The sequence below is a fragment of the Miscanthus floridulus genome, chromosome 6 (assembly GCF_019320115.1).
Source record: "Miscanthus floridulus cultivar M001 chromosome 6, ASM1932011v1, whole genome shotgun sequence".
Lineage (NCBI taxonomy): Eukaryota > Viridiplantae > Streptophyta > Magnoliopsida > Poales > Poaceae > Miscanthus > Miscanthus floridulus.
Window position 1 is genome coordinate 9,171,800 of NC_089585.1, and position 20,187 is coordinate 9,191,986.

The 20,187-nt window shown below is 43.9% G+C and overlaps 1 protein-coding gene across 1 annotated transcript; it reads left to right on the forward strand.

The window, feature by feature from the left end:
* The first annotated feature begins 423 nt into the window (after positions 1 to 423).
* LOC136457580 (uncharacterized) lies at positions 424 to 5,533 on the forward strand. The gene is made up of 4 exons (XM_066457613.1): positions 424 to 595; positions 2,965 to 3,008; positions 4,255 to 4,551; positions 4,664 to 5,533. The coding sequence occupies exons 3-4, from the start codon at positions 4,258 to 4,260 to the stop codon at positions 5,270 to 5,272; spliced, it is 903 nt and encodes a 300-aa protein (XP_066313710.1). The 5' UTR covers positions 424 to 595; positions 2,965 to 3,008; positions 4,255 to 4,257; the 3' UTR covers positions 5,273 to 5,533.
* Positions 5,534 to 20,187: the final 14,654 nt, after the last annotated feature.

The following is a 20,187-nucleotide window of genomic DNA, read 5'->3' on the forward strand; positions in this document are numbered from 1 at the left end:
CAACAATGGGGTCAAACGCTTTTGGGTGCCAAAGGAAATCATTTCAAACATGAAGAGCACCAAGAAGGTTTGGATCCTGAAAGGGAAGTGAGAAGTCCATTGGACTTCGGGCAATTTGGAGACTTGGCAAAGTGTGGGTGCATTTCATGGGGTGCATCATGATGGACAAAATCATTGCCAAGTGGGTTAGTGAATACTATAGACCCAAAATTCCCTTCCCATGTTAGGTAACTAGATGTTATTACTTTTTAATTGGTACATCTTTCAATTGGTATTTCTTACAAATTGATATCTTAAGCATCTAGTTACTCTTCATGCCTAGGTTTGCATTTGCACGCTTATATCTTTCGTCATGCATACACTAGGTATATCTTATGGTAGGCTTGCTCGGTCTCTTTCTTATTCCCCTATAAATCCCTAAGACCCCTGCCGCGGCCCCGGACCCCATCAACGCATCGCCTTAATCCTAGCCGCAGCAGCCGCCACCCCGCTAGCCCTAGCGTGCGCCGCCGCTTCACCGAGGTCCTGCCGCCGTCGCTCTCCTCCCCTGCAGCGTCTGCGCCGACGAGAACCACCGCCCGAGCTTCGCGTGAAGGTGAGGATCACGCCGCTACCTTTGCCGCTCCCTCTCTCGCTCTCTGTTCAGCGCCAGCGCCAGTCGAAGCCCGCCACCGTGCCGACCCGCTCCGCCGCGCTTGCTCTTGTCTTCGGTCACCAGTGGACGACGCGAGCACCCCCGTCGAGTTCGCGAGGCCGAGACCTACCTACTCGTGCCCTCACCTTGGCCACCCGAGCCCTGCAGCGCCTTCCGCCATTCGTCGGTGAGCACATTAGTTACTAAATCATTCTCTGAATTTGATATCTTACCATATGAATCCTGCTACCAAAAGAGGGCCAGGCAGCGTGGCCACGTCGTCCGCTTTTCCCGACCATCGGATCGGCCACGCGGACGGCTAGATCGTGCGAGCTCCGGTCTTTTTGTAAAAAAAACCTCGAACTTTAATCGAATCAACCCACAGTCCAGGCCTCCTCTCATTTTGTTTTTTAAAAAAACCCTCAAACTTTACCGAAATCAACCATCAATCCATGTCTTTTAAATGGGCCGGCCTATCCCCTATTCCAGGAGCTTCATGATCCATCCAAACCCCAAGTCTGCCTATACCACTTCTCTCCCCTCTGTCGTCTCCCTCCGTCCCGGACCCTCCCCCTCTGCCGCTGCTGAGCCCGCGCCAACGCCGGGCCGCGCCTTCGACCTGCAGGCACGTCGCACCCGTGCCGCTTGCCTCCCACGTCGCGGCCCCCACTGCCCGCAGCGTTGGCCACATGGGCGGGGGTGGTGACCGCACGCCCACCGAACGCGCCTCCGCGGGCGGGGATCCGCCGGCCGGCGCAGGGAAGGCCTCACGAGCGACCACATCCCCAGGCGGCGCGACTGACACCGGCGCTCCGATCTGGCCTCCACTTCCCCTCTCTTGCGCTTCAATCTCAGCATACACTGCGTCTTTGAGCACCGTGAGGGCCCCCTCTACGCTGCCGCCACCTGAAGCACAACTCTGGACCAGACGGTTGCATAGCTCGGCGAACTCTCCTCGCGCGTCCGCAATCGGTTAGTACATGCTCTCCTCTTGGCGTTGATGTGCGTCAATGCGTGGACACCGCGATGACCCGTCCTGCACGAGCCCGTAGCTGATGCTCAGATCTGAATCTTATGTTCTGCCGCATAAAAGCCAAGGCCTGAATCGTACAAGCAAATCAATCATGGGACTGCATCACAGTGACCACCGCTGTTGCATGCTTGCAGCCATACATTCATGCACCGTACATTCATGCACACAATCTGTTTGATTCAATGCTTTAGAGCCATATTGTCTAAAATATGGCAATCTATAATCTAAACTCCTCTACTCCATCTCTTATGATTAATTTGATGTTCTTACATTAAGAAACCACTTTCAACTCTACATGCTTCAAGCTCTAATATGAATGAGAATCGGGCAAATCCTCAAAAGTGCACACTGAATTTGAAATAGGTTCTCTACTACTTTAATAGCAACTACATATATGTACTTTCCTGATCCAATATTCAGACCCTTTGAAAACTTAATTTCCAGTCCACACATTTCATTTCTATTTATGAAATCTAAAAATATGTAATATGAACTCCTCTACATGCAAGTGCTAACATGCAGCTGTTCTGTGACTTATTTTCTTCAGATTGACTATGTTATAGCAATATAATATGGTGCAAAGCCTGATCTAATTTCTAGATATGTTATATTACATTTTAAATTTCTATTCCTCAAAATTTACAGTAGCAGAATCTTTGCTTTTCAAAACCTGAAATATAGTACGGTGCAAACGCTAATCTAATTTCTAAAAATGTTATCTTGCACCTTATATTTCTATTCTTAAAATTTATGGTAGCATGATCTTTGCTTTCTGAAATCTGAAATTTTATTATACACTAGCATATCTTATTTTTGTACGACTATAATGTCCTGATTCCATATTAAAACTGATACAACAAGTGAACTGGTTTACAAAGTATATTACATTAAACCTAAGAAATAGGATTAACTTCTGCCTTGGCTCCTGATAGTTTGCTTTGCGTCTCTACTGATGCCTTTCGGTGTAAATCAAATTATTACAATAGTTTATGGAGATAATGATATATGAACCCACGATCCTCACTAATCTTTTTATCTGAAGCTGCAAGAAAAAGAAAAGACAAACAGGGCCTCTATTCATAATTAAAAAGGGAAGAAAACAAGAGGCATATTTTCATCACATAATTTATACAAAATTAATTTCTTATATATATATGATGATTGATAAATCATCTTGTTTTGGAATCTCCTCAAGTACTACTGCTTACATTTATTTCTCAAATGTTTTTCTGCTTGAAATTCAACACCTCAGCACAATACTTAGCTCTCAACTCTCTACTCTTGATTGTCATTTCAGGTGCAAATCTCAGGTTCTCAGCAGATACTGCTAACTCCCTTGAGGTGAGATAAACCATATATTACTGTTTTCTCTCAAATACAAGGATTTAAAACCAATAAAAAAAGTAGCACTGTCTTATCACGAAGATATATATGAACCGTAGTACTAGATTGATCCTTTGTGGAACTAACCTTTGCTATCTGCTTTGTAATTACCCGTTAGTTATTTTCATAACACCTTGTATTCATTTTTTCTTTTCAGTTTACATGGGCACGTGAATCTCTATAATTAGTTAATTACTAATCTTGGTTCATTTTCTTACAAATATTTGCCCAACAGCTTAACTGAAGCAATTCAGCTTAAATATTCTATGCTACTCGGATTTACAATACTTGTATTTATACTACAAACTTAATATCTTGCCTATTGCAATAGCCAATGTTGATATAACACAGTAACTTATAGGTCAAAATGAATTTTGGCCAATACAGTTTCAGCATATTAACTGTGTACATATAATTCTCCAACTACTAAGTGAAATTGTAATATAAACTACCAAAATAAATGCAGTTAGAACTATACAGTTTCAAAACATAAGGGAGCTATGGCCGACGATCACTTCATTATCTCAAAAAGAAAAACAGTGATTTATTGATTAACCGGCTTTCTATTCCTTGATCTTTAAGAATGTCTATAACTGATGGGTTTCTCGAGGATACCTATTATCATCTCTCAGTTTTTTCTCTCATGTACCTGCCATCAGTTTTGTTAAGCTTTTTCACTAATCTGCAATTTGAATTTATTATTTTCGAAAGGGATTTTCTTTGTTGTATCTAATATAATCAACCATTTCCTTCCTTTCATATGTAGGATTATACATGGGTAGAGCAAAGAGGAGCAACAAAACCTCTAAAAACTTGCAGGCTCACTCAACAGATGGCGCGGCAAAGCCACGCTGGTTTTCTAGTTGATGTGTAAATGCATTGCTTCCTTTTGCATTTTTAGCCTGGACTTTTGATGCATGGCATTTTCTGGGTGGTGTTCACTTCAGTTATGGTCAGGGTAGCTAATTTTTTTATGCTCCAATAAATGTCATAGATCTTGTTAGTGAACTTTTTGGTGATAATATTGTCAGTGGGTTCCTTTTTACTTTAATAGTTCAACTAATCTGATCTTTGCTAAATCTTTGCTGTATTATTGTTTGTACTATAGATATGTCCCAAAATACTTTGTGGTGATTGATGACATTCTGTAGTGACATCCTATTTGCTAATCTCTCTTTTTTTCCCCTCTCGCTCGAGGAATCAGCTGATGGGTAAAGTGTGGGACGGAGGCGAGGATGATGCTACAGCTCTCCCGGAGGATCGCGGGGATGGCCCTGAGGATGGCAGCAGCACTGGATCCGATCACGGGGATGGATCCGATCATGGGGATGGCCCTGAGGATGTTAGCAGCAGTGGATCGGATGAGGATACAGTTACACTTGGTCCACGAGCGGTGCAATTATTGTCCATTCGTGCAAACTACCGTATCAGAGGTATCAACGGCTTTGACTGGCGCAACTACCTGTACATCTACAGGGCGCGGGAGGGGGAACTACAAGAGGTATATACTAGCTACCATATGTTATATCTACTATATATATGCTTTATGCCTCTTACATACTTTATATATTGTTATAAATTAAAACCCTTCACATTCATGCTTTCATGTGTAGGAAGGAATGGTGGATTTGGTACCCATTGGACCAGTTAGGATTCTAGAGGCTTACGGCACCTTGGGCTTTAAGGTTTTCCCAGCCGATGGCACCGGTGTCATCGATGAAGGTTGGAGTGTTATTATGGAGGATGATGAAGTTGAGGAACACACAAAAACCATTGATGGAGGCCTTGGCCGCAAGTTGGAGATCACATACTTGGTGATTCCCAACGCAATTGAGACCCATGTTGAGGTCAGGTTGAACCTCAAAGACCTCGGTTCGAGAAGCCGCGCCGTGTATGGTAGCATCAAGGCAAGCGCCATTGACTATGGTAGCGAAAGCGTCCATCTCTTCAGTAGTTACCGAGGGAGGAGCTTGTCCTTTCCCTGTGGCTCCACATGCATTCTTCCACTGACTCCATATATGATTGCATTGCCCTATCGTCGACATTTCAAACTCCACATAGAGGTGGACCTAAGAGTAATCACAACCTGCGACAGCCAAGAAGAGGGTAAGAATTTGAAATTCTGTCTAGAATTCACCCGTAGAGTTACGACTCAAGAAAGAGAAGTTGATGGTGATCAAGTTGAAGTAAACATCTCCTGGTACCTAGAAAGGACAGTTTAGTGAACATCACCTGGTACCTAGATGGTGATCATGTTGAAGTGAACATCACCTCTACCTAGAACGGAGGTAGAAGATGACTAAAATAAGTGAAGGGATGTGCCACATCTGGAACTTTGTGTGTGTTTGCAAATCATCATATTATCTATTTCCTTTTCTGTTTGATCTATACATGTATTTGAACTGAACTAATCATGTCGTTGGGTGAGTGGGAACCAAGAATAACGAAAGTTTATATTCGGCAATGTACTGCAATTAATTCTAATAAGCCATGCAATTAATTCATGTATTTGAACTGAACTAGTATTCATGTCGTTGGGTGAGTGGGAACCAAGAATAGCAAAAGTTTATATTCGGCAATGTACTGCAATTAATTTTAATAAGCCTCAACTGCTCTTCAAGACTCCATAATGGATAGGTTATCATTTATAGGGCGTACGGTGATTTCACGGTTTTGACGATATATAAGGGCCCGTTTAGTTCTCAAAAATTTTTGCGCAGTACCTATCATATCGAATCTTGCGGTACATATATAGAGTACTAAATATAGACGAAAAAAAAACTAATTGTACAGTTGGGTGAGAAATCGCGAGACGAAACTTTCAAATCTAATTAGTCCATAATTAGACACTAATTGCCGAATACAAACGAAAAATGCTACAGTAACCAAAACCCAAAATTTTTTGCATCTAAACGCACCCTAAGTCGCGGGGTACGTGTAAATGGAAGGGCTAGCTTCGCCAATTTAAATACGAAGCATCTTTTGAACGCAGATCAGGATTTTTGGGCGTTTTGGCGGGCAGACCACGCGCTAGTTGGTTGAACCGGAGTTTTTGGACATGCATGCTTGCGTGAATATAACACGATGCTCAATGCTCCATTAATCCTCCACCTCGTTCTCTAAAATTCCATCCGAAAAACTCTTCTCCACGCCTTACAAAAGATAATGGAGGGAGTAATACGTGGCTCACTTGTCTCTCTCACAAAGTTTTTTTATTTTTGTGTCTACGCCGACTATAAGCTACAGCCTGCTTCTCATCTCTCTCCTTTTCTCTCTTATCCACGTTAGCATTCAGCCTGCTTACAACTTGTTATTATACTTAATCTTAATGAAATACTGAAGCAAAAGCAAGGTCGCCAAAAAAAGGAAAAAAAGAAAAAAATCCAATCATTTCACATTAACAGAAGCAAAAGCGCGCTGGTGAGTGGTGGTGACTCGTGGTGTCATTTCCCATGCCCCGCAGCCAAAGCCTCCCATCACATACGCGCCAGTGTCATTTCCCATGCCCGGCCGCCAAAGCCTCCCATCACATACGCGCCACGCGCCCGCGCCTACGCTCACTTTTCTGGCCTACTCCTACATATATATGGATAGTACAAGTTGTATATGGGCCACAGGTTACCACGCCTAAGGTTAGGTACAAGCTACACTTGTGGCTAGCCCCAATCTGTGGCAAATTAGGAGTGTTTGATTGGCAACTAAGATGTCGCAGAAACATTGTGGCTATTGTTTGGTTTATTGCTATACTTGTTAGGCAAAAAGTTGTGGTAACCGTTTGGATTGCAGCCACATGTTGGTTAAAATGCCCCAATTCCGTTCATTAGGATAACTACCACAAATATTTGACAACGGTGCAGGTACTTAATCATAGTGTTAAGCATGCTTAGCTCTCAAGAAATTATAGAAAAACAAATCATCCCATAAAATAAACAAAATTATATTTTTTTTATCATGAGTAAACAAGGTAAATAATCATCAACAAAATTATCGTGTTCTCTTCCATTAGTAGTGTATATTTTTTATCATCAGTAGACATGGTAAATAATCGTCAACAGAATCATATTATGGTGAATCAGATCAACAAATAGATCAGTACTAGAAGCTACTCCCTCTATTCCAAATTATAAGTCATTCTAAGAATCTTAGAGAGTCAAACAATCTCAAGTTTGACCAAAATTATAGAGAGGATTAAAAAGATTTATGACATCAAATAGGTATACTATGAAAATATAATTAATGAAGAATCTAATGATATTTATTTAACATCATAAATGTTATTATCTTACCACATGTATTTGTATAGCTCCCGGTTTTAAAGACAAAACTAGATACACACCATATGTGAGCCCAGGAAATCAAATATCACATACAGCTACAAATAAGGGTAATACCAAAAGACAATGCTTTATTACATAACGTATTAATACAAAGAATAACCTTAGATAGCAAACAGTGAAAAGACAACTCTGATCTTTAGGTGAAGACTCCAACTCTATAGGGACAACTAAGCCTAACTGCTCCACAATCTAGCAATCTGGTACCCATTCGAAATTTTTATCCAAGTAGTAAAAATAACAAGCGTAAGTACATCTCATAGTCAACAAAAATAACATGGGGTTATGAAGCTCAAAAAAAGGTTGACACTGGTTTACTGCGGTTAGCATTTTTAGTGACTAGTTTTAGCGTTAGAGCATAGCAAGTTTAGCTTAAACCCCAAATAACCACGTGATTACGAGTAATGGCAATATGACAATGAGTAAGCATAATAACTGTCATCAATTCTGTTCAACACATGTTTCGTTCACCATATTTGTTCATTACCTATTCCGTGAGTTTTCCAGGCCGCTCGTGACCATGAGCACGACTGTTATAACAATTTTTAACACTCTGCAGAGGTTGTACATCTTTACTCATGAGTCGTGATTTGCCCTTTCGCCCGAGGTAGCTAGCCTCTTGACCCACTTCCAAGGACGGTCGGCAGGGTTCACTATGAAGTCTTTGAAAGGTTCGTCTAATAAGTTAGAGCCGCTAGGTTTCTGTGGCCTGCAGGTGTAGAGCCCCCTTCAGAATGACACATTTTCTCATAGACTATACACATAAGGACAGAGGCCGCACTATACCCAACCCAGAACACACCCCATTTGCGCCCTTTCGGGTAACCTCTAACAAGCTAGAAAAGGTCCTCATACTTGACTAAAGCTAGAGCCATATAGCCCTCACGGTTGTACTGTAAGTCCCAGCTTTTGCCAACAGATAAGTCCTTAGGGAGGGGAATCTAGAGCACCATGAGAACAACCCAATACTCTAGCCCCTGAGTCCATGTTGCTAAAAAGCATCTTTTACATCATTGCATACGCCATTAGTCAAGTTACTAGACATGGTTATTATATTTGAGCACTAGCAATACGCTAACCAATGCAAGTAAACCCATAGGTGACAAGGTAGAAGGTACAATTAGCTAGATCAATCCTTAGGGTAACAGGATTCGACACATGCAACATGAGTTAATAGTGATTAAAAAGTGAATAGGTAACAAGGATGATCCCATGCTATACTTGCCTTAAAATCAGATCCTTCTTCTGGTTCTCAACCCCCAAAGGATTGCTTCTTGATCACCAACGCAACACTCCTCGACCGGACATGATCATAGAACACCACACAAGCATCCAAACAGAGACATGCATAACATAAAAAATAGTTATTAGAACAGTACACCAATTATACGAAACAACAAGTAAAAAGGTTTTAAATATGTTCTACACGTCGCTACGAACATAGGCACGAAAAGCACGCTAATCGGAGCTACGGTGAAAAAGAAACAACTACCGAAGGATTTACTCTGAAAAGAAAACTATATGCCTTATTTATTTTAATGCTTACATAAAAACATGTGTAAGATATTTCAAAGAAACATCTAAATTGAATTAAGTTAAATTTATATTTGAATTAGAAAATTAAAGTAGAATTAATCATATTTTATTTATAAATAGGGTTACATAATCATTATTTAAGTTAGCATTCAAACCATGAAATTACATAGCTAGCAACATAGTAAACATTATTACTAATGCGTAGATTACGTCATTATGAATCTAACGCAACTCGAACGAGTCCAGTCGGAGCTAAAACAGAGTTTCTATGGCCAAAACAAGTTTAGTGGCAAAACTGTGATTTGTTGAAACTATTTTTGCATTTTAAAAACAAATAAAATTGAATTATAAAAGGTTTTGGACCGTGGGTACTATTCCTTAAAAGCTTAGGGGCTAAAGCGAAAGAACCAGGGGCCTATTTCGCATTACTTTCAACAGGATCTGGACTGTGGGTTGATTTTAAAGAACTCCGGAGGCTCTTTTGCAAAACTAGCAGAGCTGACCGGTGACTGACCGAGTTGACTCGATCGCTACCTATGTGGCACACACGTGGTGGCCATGTCAGCACCGCTAACTGCGTTGACCAGCACTACTGGATCGGATCTGGGCCCTCGGTTGCGGATCGGATGGCTTAGGTCGGCTCGGCGAGGTTTAACCGACCGCGACGGTAGTCAGCACGGCGGTGCTGCCACGGGAGACGGTGGGAGCTCGCCGAAGCTTGGCGGGATGCAAGCCAGAGGGCTTGGCTCAGTGTGGGAAGGCACCGGAAGGGAGATAGAGACGCGACGAGTTCGCCGGTGTGGCTCCTTGCGACTGCCGCAGGGCAACAAAGACGGCGCACACAGCGAAGCGCCATGGATGTCGGTGGCATGCTCACCGACAAATGGTGGAAGGTGTTGTGGGGCTCGGGTGGCCAAGGCGAGGGCACGGGTAGGTAGGTCTTAGCCTCACAAACTCAACGGGGTGCTCGCGTCGTCCACTGGTGACCGGAGATGAGAGCAAGCACGACGGAGCGGGTCGGCACAGTGGCGGGCTTCGACTGGCGCTAGCACTGAATTGAGAGGGGGAGAAGGAGCAGTGAAGGTAGCGGCGTGATCCTCACCTTCACGTGAAGCTCGGGCGGTGGTTCTCGTCAGCGCAGACGCTGTAGGGGAGGAGAGCGATGGTGGCGGGACCTCGGTGAAGCGGTGGCGCACGCTAGGGCTAGCGGGGGTGGTGGCTGCTGCAGCTAGGATTAAGGCAACACGTTGATGGGGTCTGGGCCACGGCAGGGGTCTTAGGGATTTATAGGGGGCTTGGTGTGGAGGTCACACCGAATCCCATGCAAATCGGGATCGAGCAACGACGGTAGAGTCCTGCTTGGGGACGAGTGGAGGAAGGTGTGGCTGGCATGCGGGGCCACGGCATCAGCGGGTGAAGGGGCAAGGCCCACCGACAGAGAGAGGGAGTAGAACGCTCCATGCCGGCTCCAGCCGAGCTAGGCCGGTTGCGCGAAAGGGGAAGGGGAGTCAGGCCGAGAGAGAGGGCCGAGGCTTGCTGGACTAAGGAGCCGAGGGAGGGAGTGCGAGTGGGCTTTGCTAGTCGGGCCCAAAGAGAAGGAGAGAGCGGCTGGGCTGCTGGGCCTACGTTGCAAGAAAGCAGGGAGGAGTGGGCTAACCCAGGCGCAAGGCTGAGAGAAAGGAGAGGGAGTGGGCCTGCTGCCATACTCAGGCCAAAGAGAGAGGGGAGTTTTCTTTTTTTTAAATTTCTTTTCCCTTTTCAAAGGCATTTTGAACTGGTTTGAATTTGAATCAAATCCACACAATACAAAGAAGAAAATGCACCATCATGAATGCTCAACCATGTTGCTACACCATATGAGGAATTTTTAATTTAGTGAAAATATTATTTTCCTACGTTTCATGAGCAACCAAAAAATACATAAATAAATCATTTTAACTATATTTTTAAAGGTGCAAAATTTAGGGTGTTATAATTTGGTCAAACTTGAGATGGTTTGACTCTCCAAGATTCTTGAAATGACTTATAATTTGGGATGGAGGGAGTATGTGGCAGAACCGCCCGAAGTAACACACTCACGGAGGCGCTCGTCTTCTGCTAAACACTAAGCGTCCCGGAAGGGAGTTACATTGGCAGTTCCGTCGGGCACACCCCAAGGGAGAACCCGAATAATCCACATTTTTCATCCAGGATTCAATAATGAGAACGAGCTTACAATACTTAGTAAATTTCATACAACAAGAGTTCTTGGAAATAAATTATTATAATACCATAGTTCAGAGTGTGGAAATTAAACAGCGGAATTAAAATAAACATCTAGCGATAAGATACAAGGATCCAGCTGTGCCCACCTGAAAAATCCTCCACTCAAAAGCTATCCTTAAGCTACACCTGCAACAGGGGTAAATAAACCCTGAGTACATAATGTACTCACAAGACTTATCCGACTATTGAGAATAGTTTCCCGACTCCAAAGGATATGATCGGCTTTATGGCTTCCAGGTTTTCTTTTAGCGGAAAGCATTACTAATCGTGAATCCTTATGTATTCATTTTATTAGTAGTCATGATTGGTTCATTAGCTAGCCATTCTAGGTAAGCAACTGTTCTAGTTTCAAGCATGGGTTGAGCAATCAGATCGTTTCATCATCCTTCATCTTCCAGTTCTTACAACGGTGCTAGATTATAGTCATGCCATACCGCATCACGCGGCGATTCACGAACCAATGTATCTCAGCTGAGTACCCCAAAACACATGCCCCGCTTGTACCCCAGGCATAAGCAAGACCAACCTACCACTCTCCTATCACGAGGTCCAGTCCTCGTCCAAACTTGGACTCTAAGCCCCCACTCAGTGCGGTGCTTAGACCTCCACCATCCCCGCCTCCAATCAGTCAGTCCAAAAAGAGGCGGAACCCATGACAAGAAAGTGACAAGCCTTCCTGCTCCCATAAGCAAGTATGTGCTCAGGATAATAAGTCTATGACCTAACTACCATCCACAACAATGGACGGTCCTTAACCGACACGGACAGAGAAAATAGTGTAACCAAGCTATGCCCGTTGGACGCGGGACACAACCTATTACACCCACCAATACTCATACCATATCCCTGCCCGGTCTCCATTTTCCTTTCACCATTTTATTATGAGAGCAGTAATAATAATCACCTACTGTGAGTAACGGCAGGTTACTCATGCTACCAAAAAACATAAGCATAGCAACTACTCGACCTAAGCTAGTAGGACTCATAGGTAGGTATATCTATACATGTAGTTTTAATAATAAGCCTGTAATGTAAATGCACATCACATATATATATCCAATGATTATTCAAAATAAGGGTTATGCACCGGGGCTTGCCTTGGGCAGGGTGGTCAGCTATGTCAGTCGTTGGTTGCTCCGAGGCTCCTTCTGGTATGAAGATCTCCTCCTCATACTCCTCGATCACCTCCTCGTACTCCTGCTCGCCCGCGGTCATGAACTCTACCAACTCGTTCTCTACATGCATGAAATGATGATGCAACACTTAGTAATACGGCAACAACAACTCATAAAATAAGAATACATCTACCAAGCTACTAAGCTAACTCTAATGACTAAGATGCTAAGTTACCTATTATTCCCACTAAACAGGTATGAAACCTTTCAAGCATTATCTTAGCAACTAAAGGCATCCTTATTTTTATTACCGATTTAATATATATATTAAAACAAGGAGTACTTAGCTACCATATTTATCAACCTATTCTAGAGCTACAAAAATTACAGTGAGCAAATAATAATATAATGAACCTACTATAAAAATTTTATGGTCAAAGCTTTTACCAATTTGCCACAAACATTCCTACAATATTAATCTAAATAATTCTAAACATTCTTAAATGAATTAATAAGCCTTAGCCTCAACTCAAACATGCATACTCTAATCATACCAGTAGATAGACAACATTTTTAGGAACTCAACAAAATTTATTTCACAATTTTTGGACACCTAGGTGAATTGATATTAATTTTCAAAGTTCAGCTCAGAATATAAAATATAAAGCCTATTCCTATTTTTCAGTAAAAGGAAAACAAATTCCACTCCTCAGCCCACCACCGCGTGGCCCGTGCAGACACGGCCCACCACGAGGCGGCCCACAATGGGTAGACCCACGGCACACTGCCAACTTTGCAAAAATGCCCCCATGCAAAGACCGAATCAACCCACAGTCCATGGCACTATTTCCCGAGAGAGACTATGCGAATAGGACCCTGCAATCTATCGCCTTTACCACGGCTAGACCCCTGGCCACCCCTGCACGTGTTGGCACGATGGGCGCGGCACTAGACGGCCATGCCAGCCATCCAGGACCCACCCTGGCCCTGCTAACGAGCCAGCCTGCACCTACAGCCCTAGCACCTACACTAGACGAAGCTACGGTAGCGGCGGAGCTTGTGGGAGTGACGGCCATGGTGAGCAGCCACATGTGATGGTGGCGTGACCGTACCAGCCACCCTAGACCATCACGCAGCTACTAGCTAGCATGAGAGCATCACTAGCTTACCCTAGTCACGGCTGCGGTGATGGTTCGGTCGGAGATACCCCGAGTAGGACTGGCCACATGCGGTCAGCGGGAGGCGGCGGTGCTCCATGATGGTGCAACCGCGTCAGCAGCATCGATAAGGTGGTAGAGGTGCAAGTGAGGTGCGCAGGGTGTAGTGGAGGTGGAGTCAAAGCTCATGGCACAGTTGGCTGGGAGTGGGATGGTGCGGTGAGTGATTGCCCTCGGCCATGGTAGAACCTGGCCTTAATGGCACGGAGGAGGGAAAACTGCAAATTGGAGCAAGTCGTGATGCAATTCAAGGTGGGGTGGGAATGGTTGGCACATGAACACCAAGGTGGAGACACGAGCATGCGAGATTTAAGGCAAGCTCCCGTGCTTGGGCTCACCGGGGTCACGACGTGACCACGATGGGAAGCAGGGGAGGGCGCAGCGGTGGAAATAGCAGCGAGCAGTGATGCAGCTGGCGCTCTTTGGCGGGACATGGGCACACAACTAGGGTACACATGCTAGGCGCAAGTGACGAGCGTAAGCGGCCACGGCTAGCTCTGGCCCGCACACCATAGCGCCATTAAATGTGGGTCGATGGCGCCATAGGGCGGCATCCCACGTGCGTGGCAACAAGGCAGCAACGACGAGGTGCAGGAGCACATGGTGGTGCAGTGGCAGTGAGGCATGGCATAGCGAGCAAGCATGTAGCGCGGTGATGGGATAGTGGCGGCAGTGTCATAGCATGGCGGGCAGCCAGGCGTAGGGGGCTCGCGTTAACAGCTAGCTAGCGCACCCGAGCGGGCAGCCTACGGCAGTAGCGGCTGGCTAGCGCATGGCCACACGCATGCATCCTCATGTCGACGCCACGACATCGGGGCAGCGGGCCTAGTGACCACGCACAGACTAGGAAATCGGCCGAGAACAAGCTGTGCAGGGTTTTTAAAGCGTTCAAAACCTCTAACCAGTTGCTCCAATCCTAAAACCAACTTCACTACACCTTAGGGGGGGTCCATTAGGCTACTAAAACAAGCCATAATAATTCACTATTCCTTAACTCAATTTCCTTACAAAAATTACCAAACATAGCAATGTCGAGCCTACCAAAAGTTCATGAAATTTTTCTAAGTGTTGAATGAATTTATATTTCTAGTTGCATTTCTAAGCTATCGAAAATAGTACTTAACAATATTATTTATCAACACCAAGTATTTCATTGCCTTCTATAATGTTCACAATTCAAACTTTATTTGAGTGTCACATACATGTTTTATAGCATTTTTGCTCAATAAAAATTAGTTAACACCCTTACTTGCTAATTTTATAAATCGTGAACCAACTTTTCGTTTTACGTTTTTACGGTTCGTTTAAGTTACAATGCATTACCTGTTCATCACACCACATGCAATATCACTTAAGTATGATGCTCATGACTTGTTTAGTAAATGATTCACTAAGTAACACCGAGGGTGTTACAGCTCTCCCCCTTAAACAAAATCTCATCCCGAGATTTTCATGTGCCTAGTGTGGGAAAAGAGATAAGAAATAAATTCTGATTTAAACAATTACCTCAACGAACTAGCAAGAAGATGAGGGTAATGCTTTGAGATATAACTATCTTGCTCCCAAGTTGTTTCGTCCTTCGAGTGAACTTTATAGAACTTCACCACCTTGTTTCTACTCACTCTTTCTTTTTCATCTAAGATCTTGATGAGATGCTCAATATAAGACAAGTCGGGCTGGAGGGAAAGTCCATCAATTTCCATTACTTCCTCAGGAACCCTCAGACATTTCATTAACTAGGAAACATGAAAGATATTATGCACTGCTGATAAAATATCTAGAAGCTAGAGACGATAAGCAATAGGACCACATCGCCCCAAAATCTTATAAGGACACACATAACGAGGGGCTAGCTTTCCTCGGACACCAAATCGATGCACACCTCTCATGGGAGACACCTTGAGATACACATGATCACCAACTTCAAATTGCAAGGGCCTTCTTCGCTTGTCAACATGAATTTTCTATCGACTATGAGCTACCTTCAAATGGCTCTGAATAATACTAACTTGTTCTTGAGCTTCCTTGATAAAATCAGGTCCAAAATATCCACGGTCACCCACTTCGACCTAATTAAGCGGGGTCTACACTTCTTTCCATACAGAGCTTCAAAAGGTGCCATACGAATACTTTCTTGATAGCTATTGTTGTAAGAAAACTCAGCTAAGTTCAAGCATTTGTCCCACTTCTTAGGGAAAGAGATGACACAAGCTCTCAACATATCTTTAAGTACCTGATTTACCCTTTCTATTTGTCCATACATCTATGGATGATAAGCTAAACTTCGAAGGAGACGAGTACCGAGACATTTCTAGAGTTGCTCCTAGAAACGGAAGACAAAGACTGACCCTCTATCGGAGACGATAGTAAGAGGAACCCCATGTAGAGTTATAATCTGATCAAAATACAGCTTGGCATATTTTTTGGCTGAATATCTAGTATCCACCGGAAGAAAATGAGCGAACTTAGTGAGGCGATCCACAATGACCTAAATAGAGTCGTAGCCCTTGGAAGTACGAGGCAAACCCATAATAAAATCTATGGAAATATCCTCCCATTTCCAAACAGGAATAGGCAAGGGCTGTAAAAATCTAGGCGTACGCATGTGGTCCGCCTTAACTCTTCCACAAGTATCGCACTCCATGACGTACTTGGTGATATCCTGCTTCATATTGGACCACCAATACAACTGACGCAAATCATGATACATCTTGTTACTGCCAAGATGGATGGACAACTTGGAATTATGGGCCTCATCCAAAATCTTCCTCCTAAGCTCCTCATTTGACGGAACTACCAATCTGTTCTTGAACCTCACTACCCCTTGGTCATCAATACTAAAATGAGGACCACGCCCTTCGTCAATCAACTTCTTTATGTGAGGAATTTCTCAAGTATCTTGCTTTTGCTCGCTAATAATTTGCTCAATTAAATCCGAGACTAGAGCAATGTGAGCTAGCACCTCAGCATGATTGAGAGACAAAGCTGCTTCTTCAACCTGATATGACTTCCGACTCAAAGCATCAGCTACCACATTAGCTTTTTAAGGATGGTAATGAACCTCCAAATTATAATCCTTGATTAATTCCAACCATCTCCTTTGCCTCATATTCAACTCAGGCTGAGTGAAAATATATTTGAGACTCTTGTGATCCATAAAAATATGAACTTTGTTTCCCAACAAATAATGCCTCTAATTTTTTAGAGCGTGCACCACAACAGCTAGCTCTAAATCATGGGTGGGATAATTCACCTCGTGCCTTTTTAGCTGATGTGAAGCATAAGCTATCATACGCCCATCCTGCATAAGCACACATCCCAACCCCATCTTCGAGGCATCACAATATACATCAAAAGGTCTATCAATATCTGGTTGGGCTAGAATAGGAGCAGTGGTAAGAAAATGCTTCAGAGCTTGAAAAGCTTCCTCGCACGCTGGACTCCATACAAACTTGGCGTCTTTCTAGAGTAACTTGGTCATAGGTAGAGCTATTTTGGAGAAGTCAGGGATAAAGCGCCGATAGTATCCTGCTAGACCAAGGAACTGATGGATCTGATGTACTAACTTGGAAGACTTCTAATTTAACACATCTTGTACCTTGTTTGGATCCACCGAGACAACTTCAGGAGTCAACACATGTCTCAAAAACTGCACTTGATCCAACTAAAACTCACATTTACTGAATTTGGCATACAGCTTGTGTTCCCTCAATCGAGTCAACACTATTCGGAGATGCTGGGCATGCTCTTCTTTGTTCTTGGAGTAGATCAAAATATCATCAATGAACACCACCACAAACTTGTCCAACTCTAGCATGAAGACTGAGTTCATGAGATACATGAAGAATGCAGGAGCATTGGTGAGACCAAAAGACATGACTAGGTACTCATACAACCCATACCTAGTAGAGAAAGTTGTCTTTGGTATATCTTAGGGTCTGATCTTAATTTGATGATAACCTGAACGAAGGTTGATCTTGGAGAACACCTTTGCACCAGCCAACTGATCAAATAAAGTATCAATACGAAGTAAAGGATACTTGTTCTTAATGGTTGCCGCATTGAGAGGGCAGTAATCCACACACATCTAAAGAGTGTCATCCTTCTTCTTCACAAAAATGGCTGGACAACCCCATGGTGAAGAGCTAGGACAGATGAATCCCTTTTCCAACAACTCCTCTAACTGCTTCTTCATCTTTGCCAATTCCTTCAGGGCCATGCAGTACGTGGGCTGAGAAATAGGAGCAGTGCTAGGTTCTAACTCAATAGTAAACTCCACATCCCTATCTGGTGGTAACCTAGGTAGATCTTTAGGAAAGACATCCAAAAATTCACAGACCACGGGAATAGAGGCAAGATCAGGTGAAGCTTTAGCATGAGCAACAACTACTGTAGCTGGCTCAAAAAGCATAAGAAGAGACATTCTATCCTCTGAAGAAGGAAGTCGTAACTCAATAACTCTCTGCTTAAGGTTCAAAACTACCCCATAAACTCGTAATCAGTTCATACCTAGAATTGCATCTATGCCTTGCCCAGGCAGCACCATGAACTGGAGACGATAAGTGTGAGTGGCTAACACCAATTTGACTATGTTTGTCCAAGTATTAACGCACAACTACGCCCCTAGAGTGCTGATTCTATATGCGATAGGGATAGCCATAAGAGATATATTGTGCTTCTATACGAACCCCATGCTCATGAATGAATGTGATGCACCAGAATCAAACAACACAAATGCTAGGTGGGAATCAACGGGTAAACATACCAGCCATAACAGGTTCATTCTGCAAGAGTTCCTCAGCCTCGGTGAAGTTGACTTGCCCCGAGCGGCTCACTAGCACCTTCTTCTTGATGATCGTCCGCTTGATTAGAGGTGAGTTAGCTAATGGCTAGGAAGACTATGCAAGCTGGCTCTGCGGACACTACCGAGCATAGTGGCCCTCCTAGCCACACTTGAAACAAGTGGCAGGCTTGTTCCCCTATCCTAGACGAGGCGGAACCTGCTGTCCCTGAGGCTACGGTTGCACCTGCTGAATAGGTGCACGGTACTACGTGGGAGGTGCCTGGTGGGTCTACTGAGGCTGACAAAACGACTGCCCACCTAAAGACTGATAAGGCACCCATCTGATAACCTATACCTTCTGAGCCTGCGAGTGACTAGAAGACCCAGTGGTCACCCACTTGCGCTTCCACTTGGCCTGAGAGTCACGCTGAAGTCCCTCCATGGTAATAGTAGCATTCATCATGGCACCAAAAGTCTGGTAGTTCCCTATGTATAGCTCTTTCTATGGACTGCAAGAGAGGCCGTGATAGAAACTATCCCTCTTCTTCTCATTAGTGTCGACGTGGATCCCAGCATACTATGCCAGATGATTGAACTTGTTCACATAATCCATCACAGACATACTCCCTTGCTTTATGTCTAGGAACTCAGTCAGCTTCCTGTTCAGCCAACCAGCAGGAATGTAGTACTCTCTGAAAGTAGCTGTAAACTCTAGCCAAGTCACACAATGGTCCACCGGCTGCATGGCATTGAACATGTCCCACCATGCACTAGTAGAACCTAGAAGCTATTGCGTTGCAAAGCGCACCTTCTGCTCATCAGTTATATTGAGCAGCTAGAACTTTTGCTCCAGAATATGAAGCCAATGCTCTGCATCTAGAGGCTTAGCAGCCGGTGTGAACATGGGTGGGTGCATCTTCAAGAAGTCCTGGTAAGAATAGGGCCCCTCAGGACCACGGGCACCACCCCCATTCCTGCCATTGCCTCCGTGGCCTCCACGAGCGAAGCCACCGATAGCCTATGCTAACAGCTCCATGGCACGGGCTGACTCGCGATGAGAAGTCAGCATCTCTGCCATTATCTCTGCATGAGTCATCAGAGGTGGTGGTGGCGGAGGAGGAAGGGGAGGAGCCAATAGTGGGGCCTCATGGCTGTCCCCATTGGTGCCATTATCCTTGCCACGGCCATTCTCACCCTGATCTGCCCCAGCGCTGGTATTCCCGTGACCAGACCTTAGGTTCATCTATAAACAGATAAGAACCAACCATTAGGGATAACTCCTCCAAAGTGGGGTCAGGAGACTTAGAGAAATAATGAGGTTTTTCTACAGCGTTCTTTTTAGTTATCTTACCAATTTACTAATCAAAGTTATACGCGTGAGGAAGGTTAATTTAAACAAGATTCTCTTATCATGATGCATGCATCGGCCTATACGTTCACTCAAGACAGAATATAGCGGCATTCGAAAAATTTTGGCACATCGTACACTCATTACCGCATACTAGTCGAATCTACGCAACGTAAGTTAGTGTACCTGCAAAAAACTAATTAGATAAAACCAGTGCCACTATCCTAGATAGACCATATTGCTAGGGTTTATAATTATTTACATAATTTATCGCATCCTACTTTTTCGCAAAACTTTTGTTGGTCAAATTTTAGGTTTTTGAAAAGAGTTATAAAACTCTTTGCTCATTATTGGCTCTAATACCACCTATGGTAGAACCACATGAAGTAACACACTCACGGAGGTGCTCGTCTTCCGCTAGACACTAAGTGCCCAGGAAGGGAGTTACATCGGCAGTTTTGTCGGGCACACCCCAAGGGAGAACCCGAATAATCCATATTTTTCATCCAGGATCCAATAATGAGAATGAGCTTATAATA

Coding starts and splice junctions, on each gene's coding strand:
- LOC136457580 (XM_066457613.1), top strand. CDS start 4,258: ATGGGTAAAGTGTGGGACGGAGGCGAGGATGATGCTACAGCTCTCCCG. Junction 4,552..4,663: donor GGGAGGGGGAACTACAAGAG/GTATATACTAGC, acceptor TTTCATGTGTAG/GAAGGAATGGTGGATTTGGT.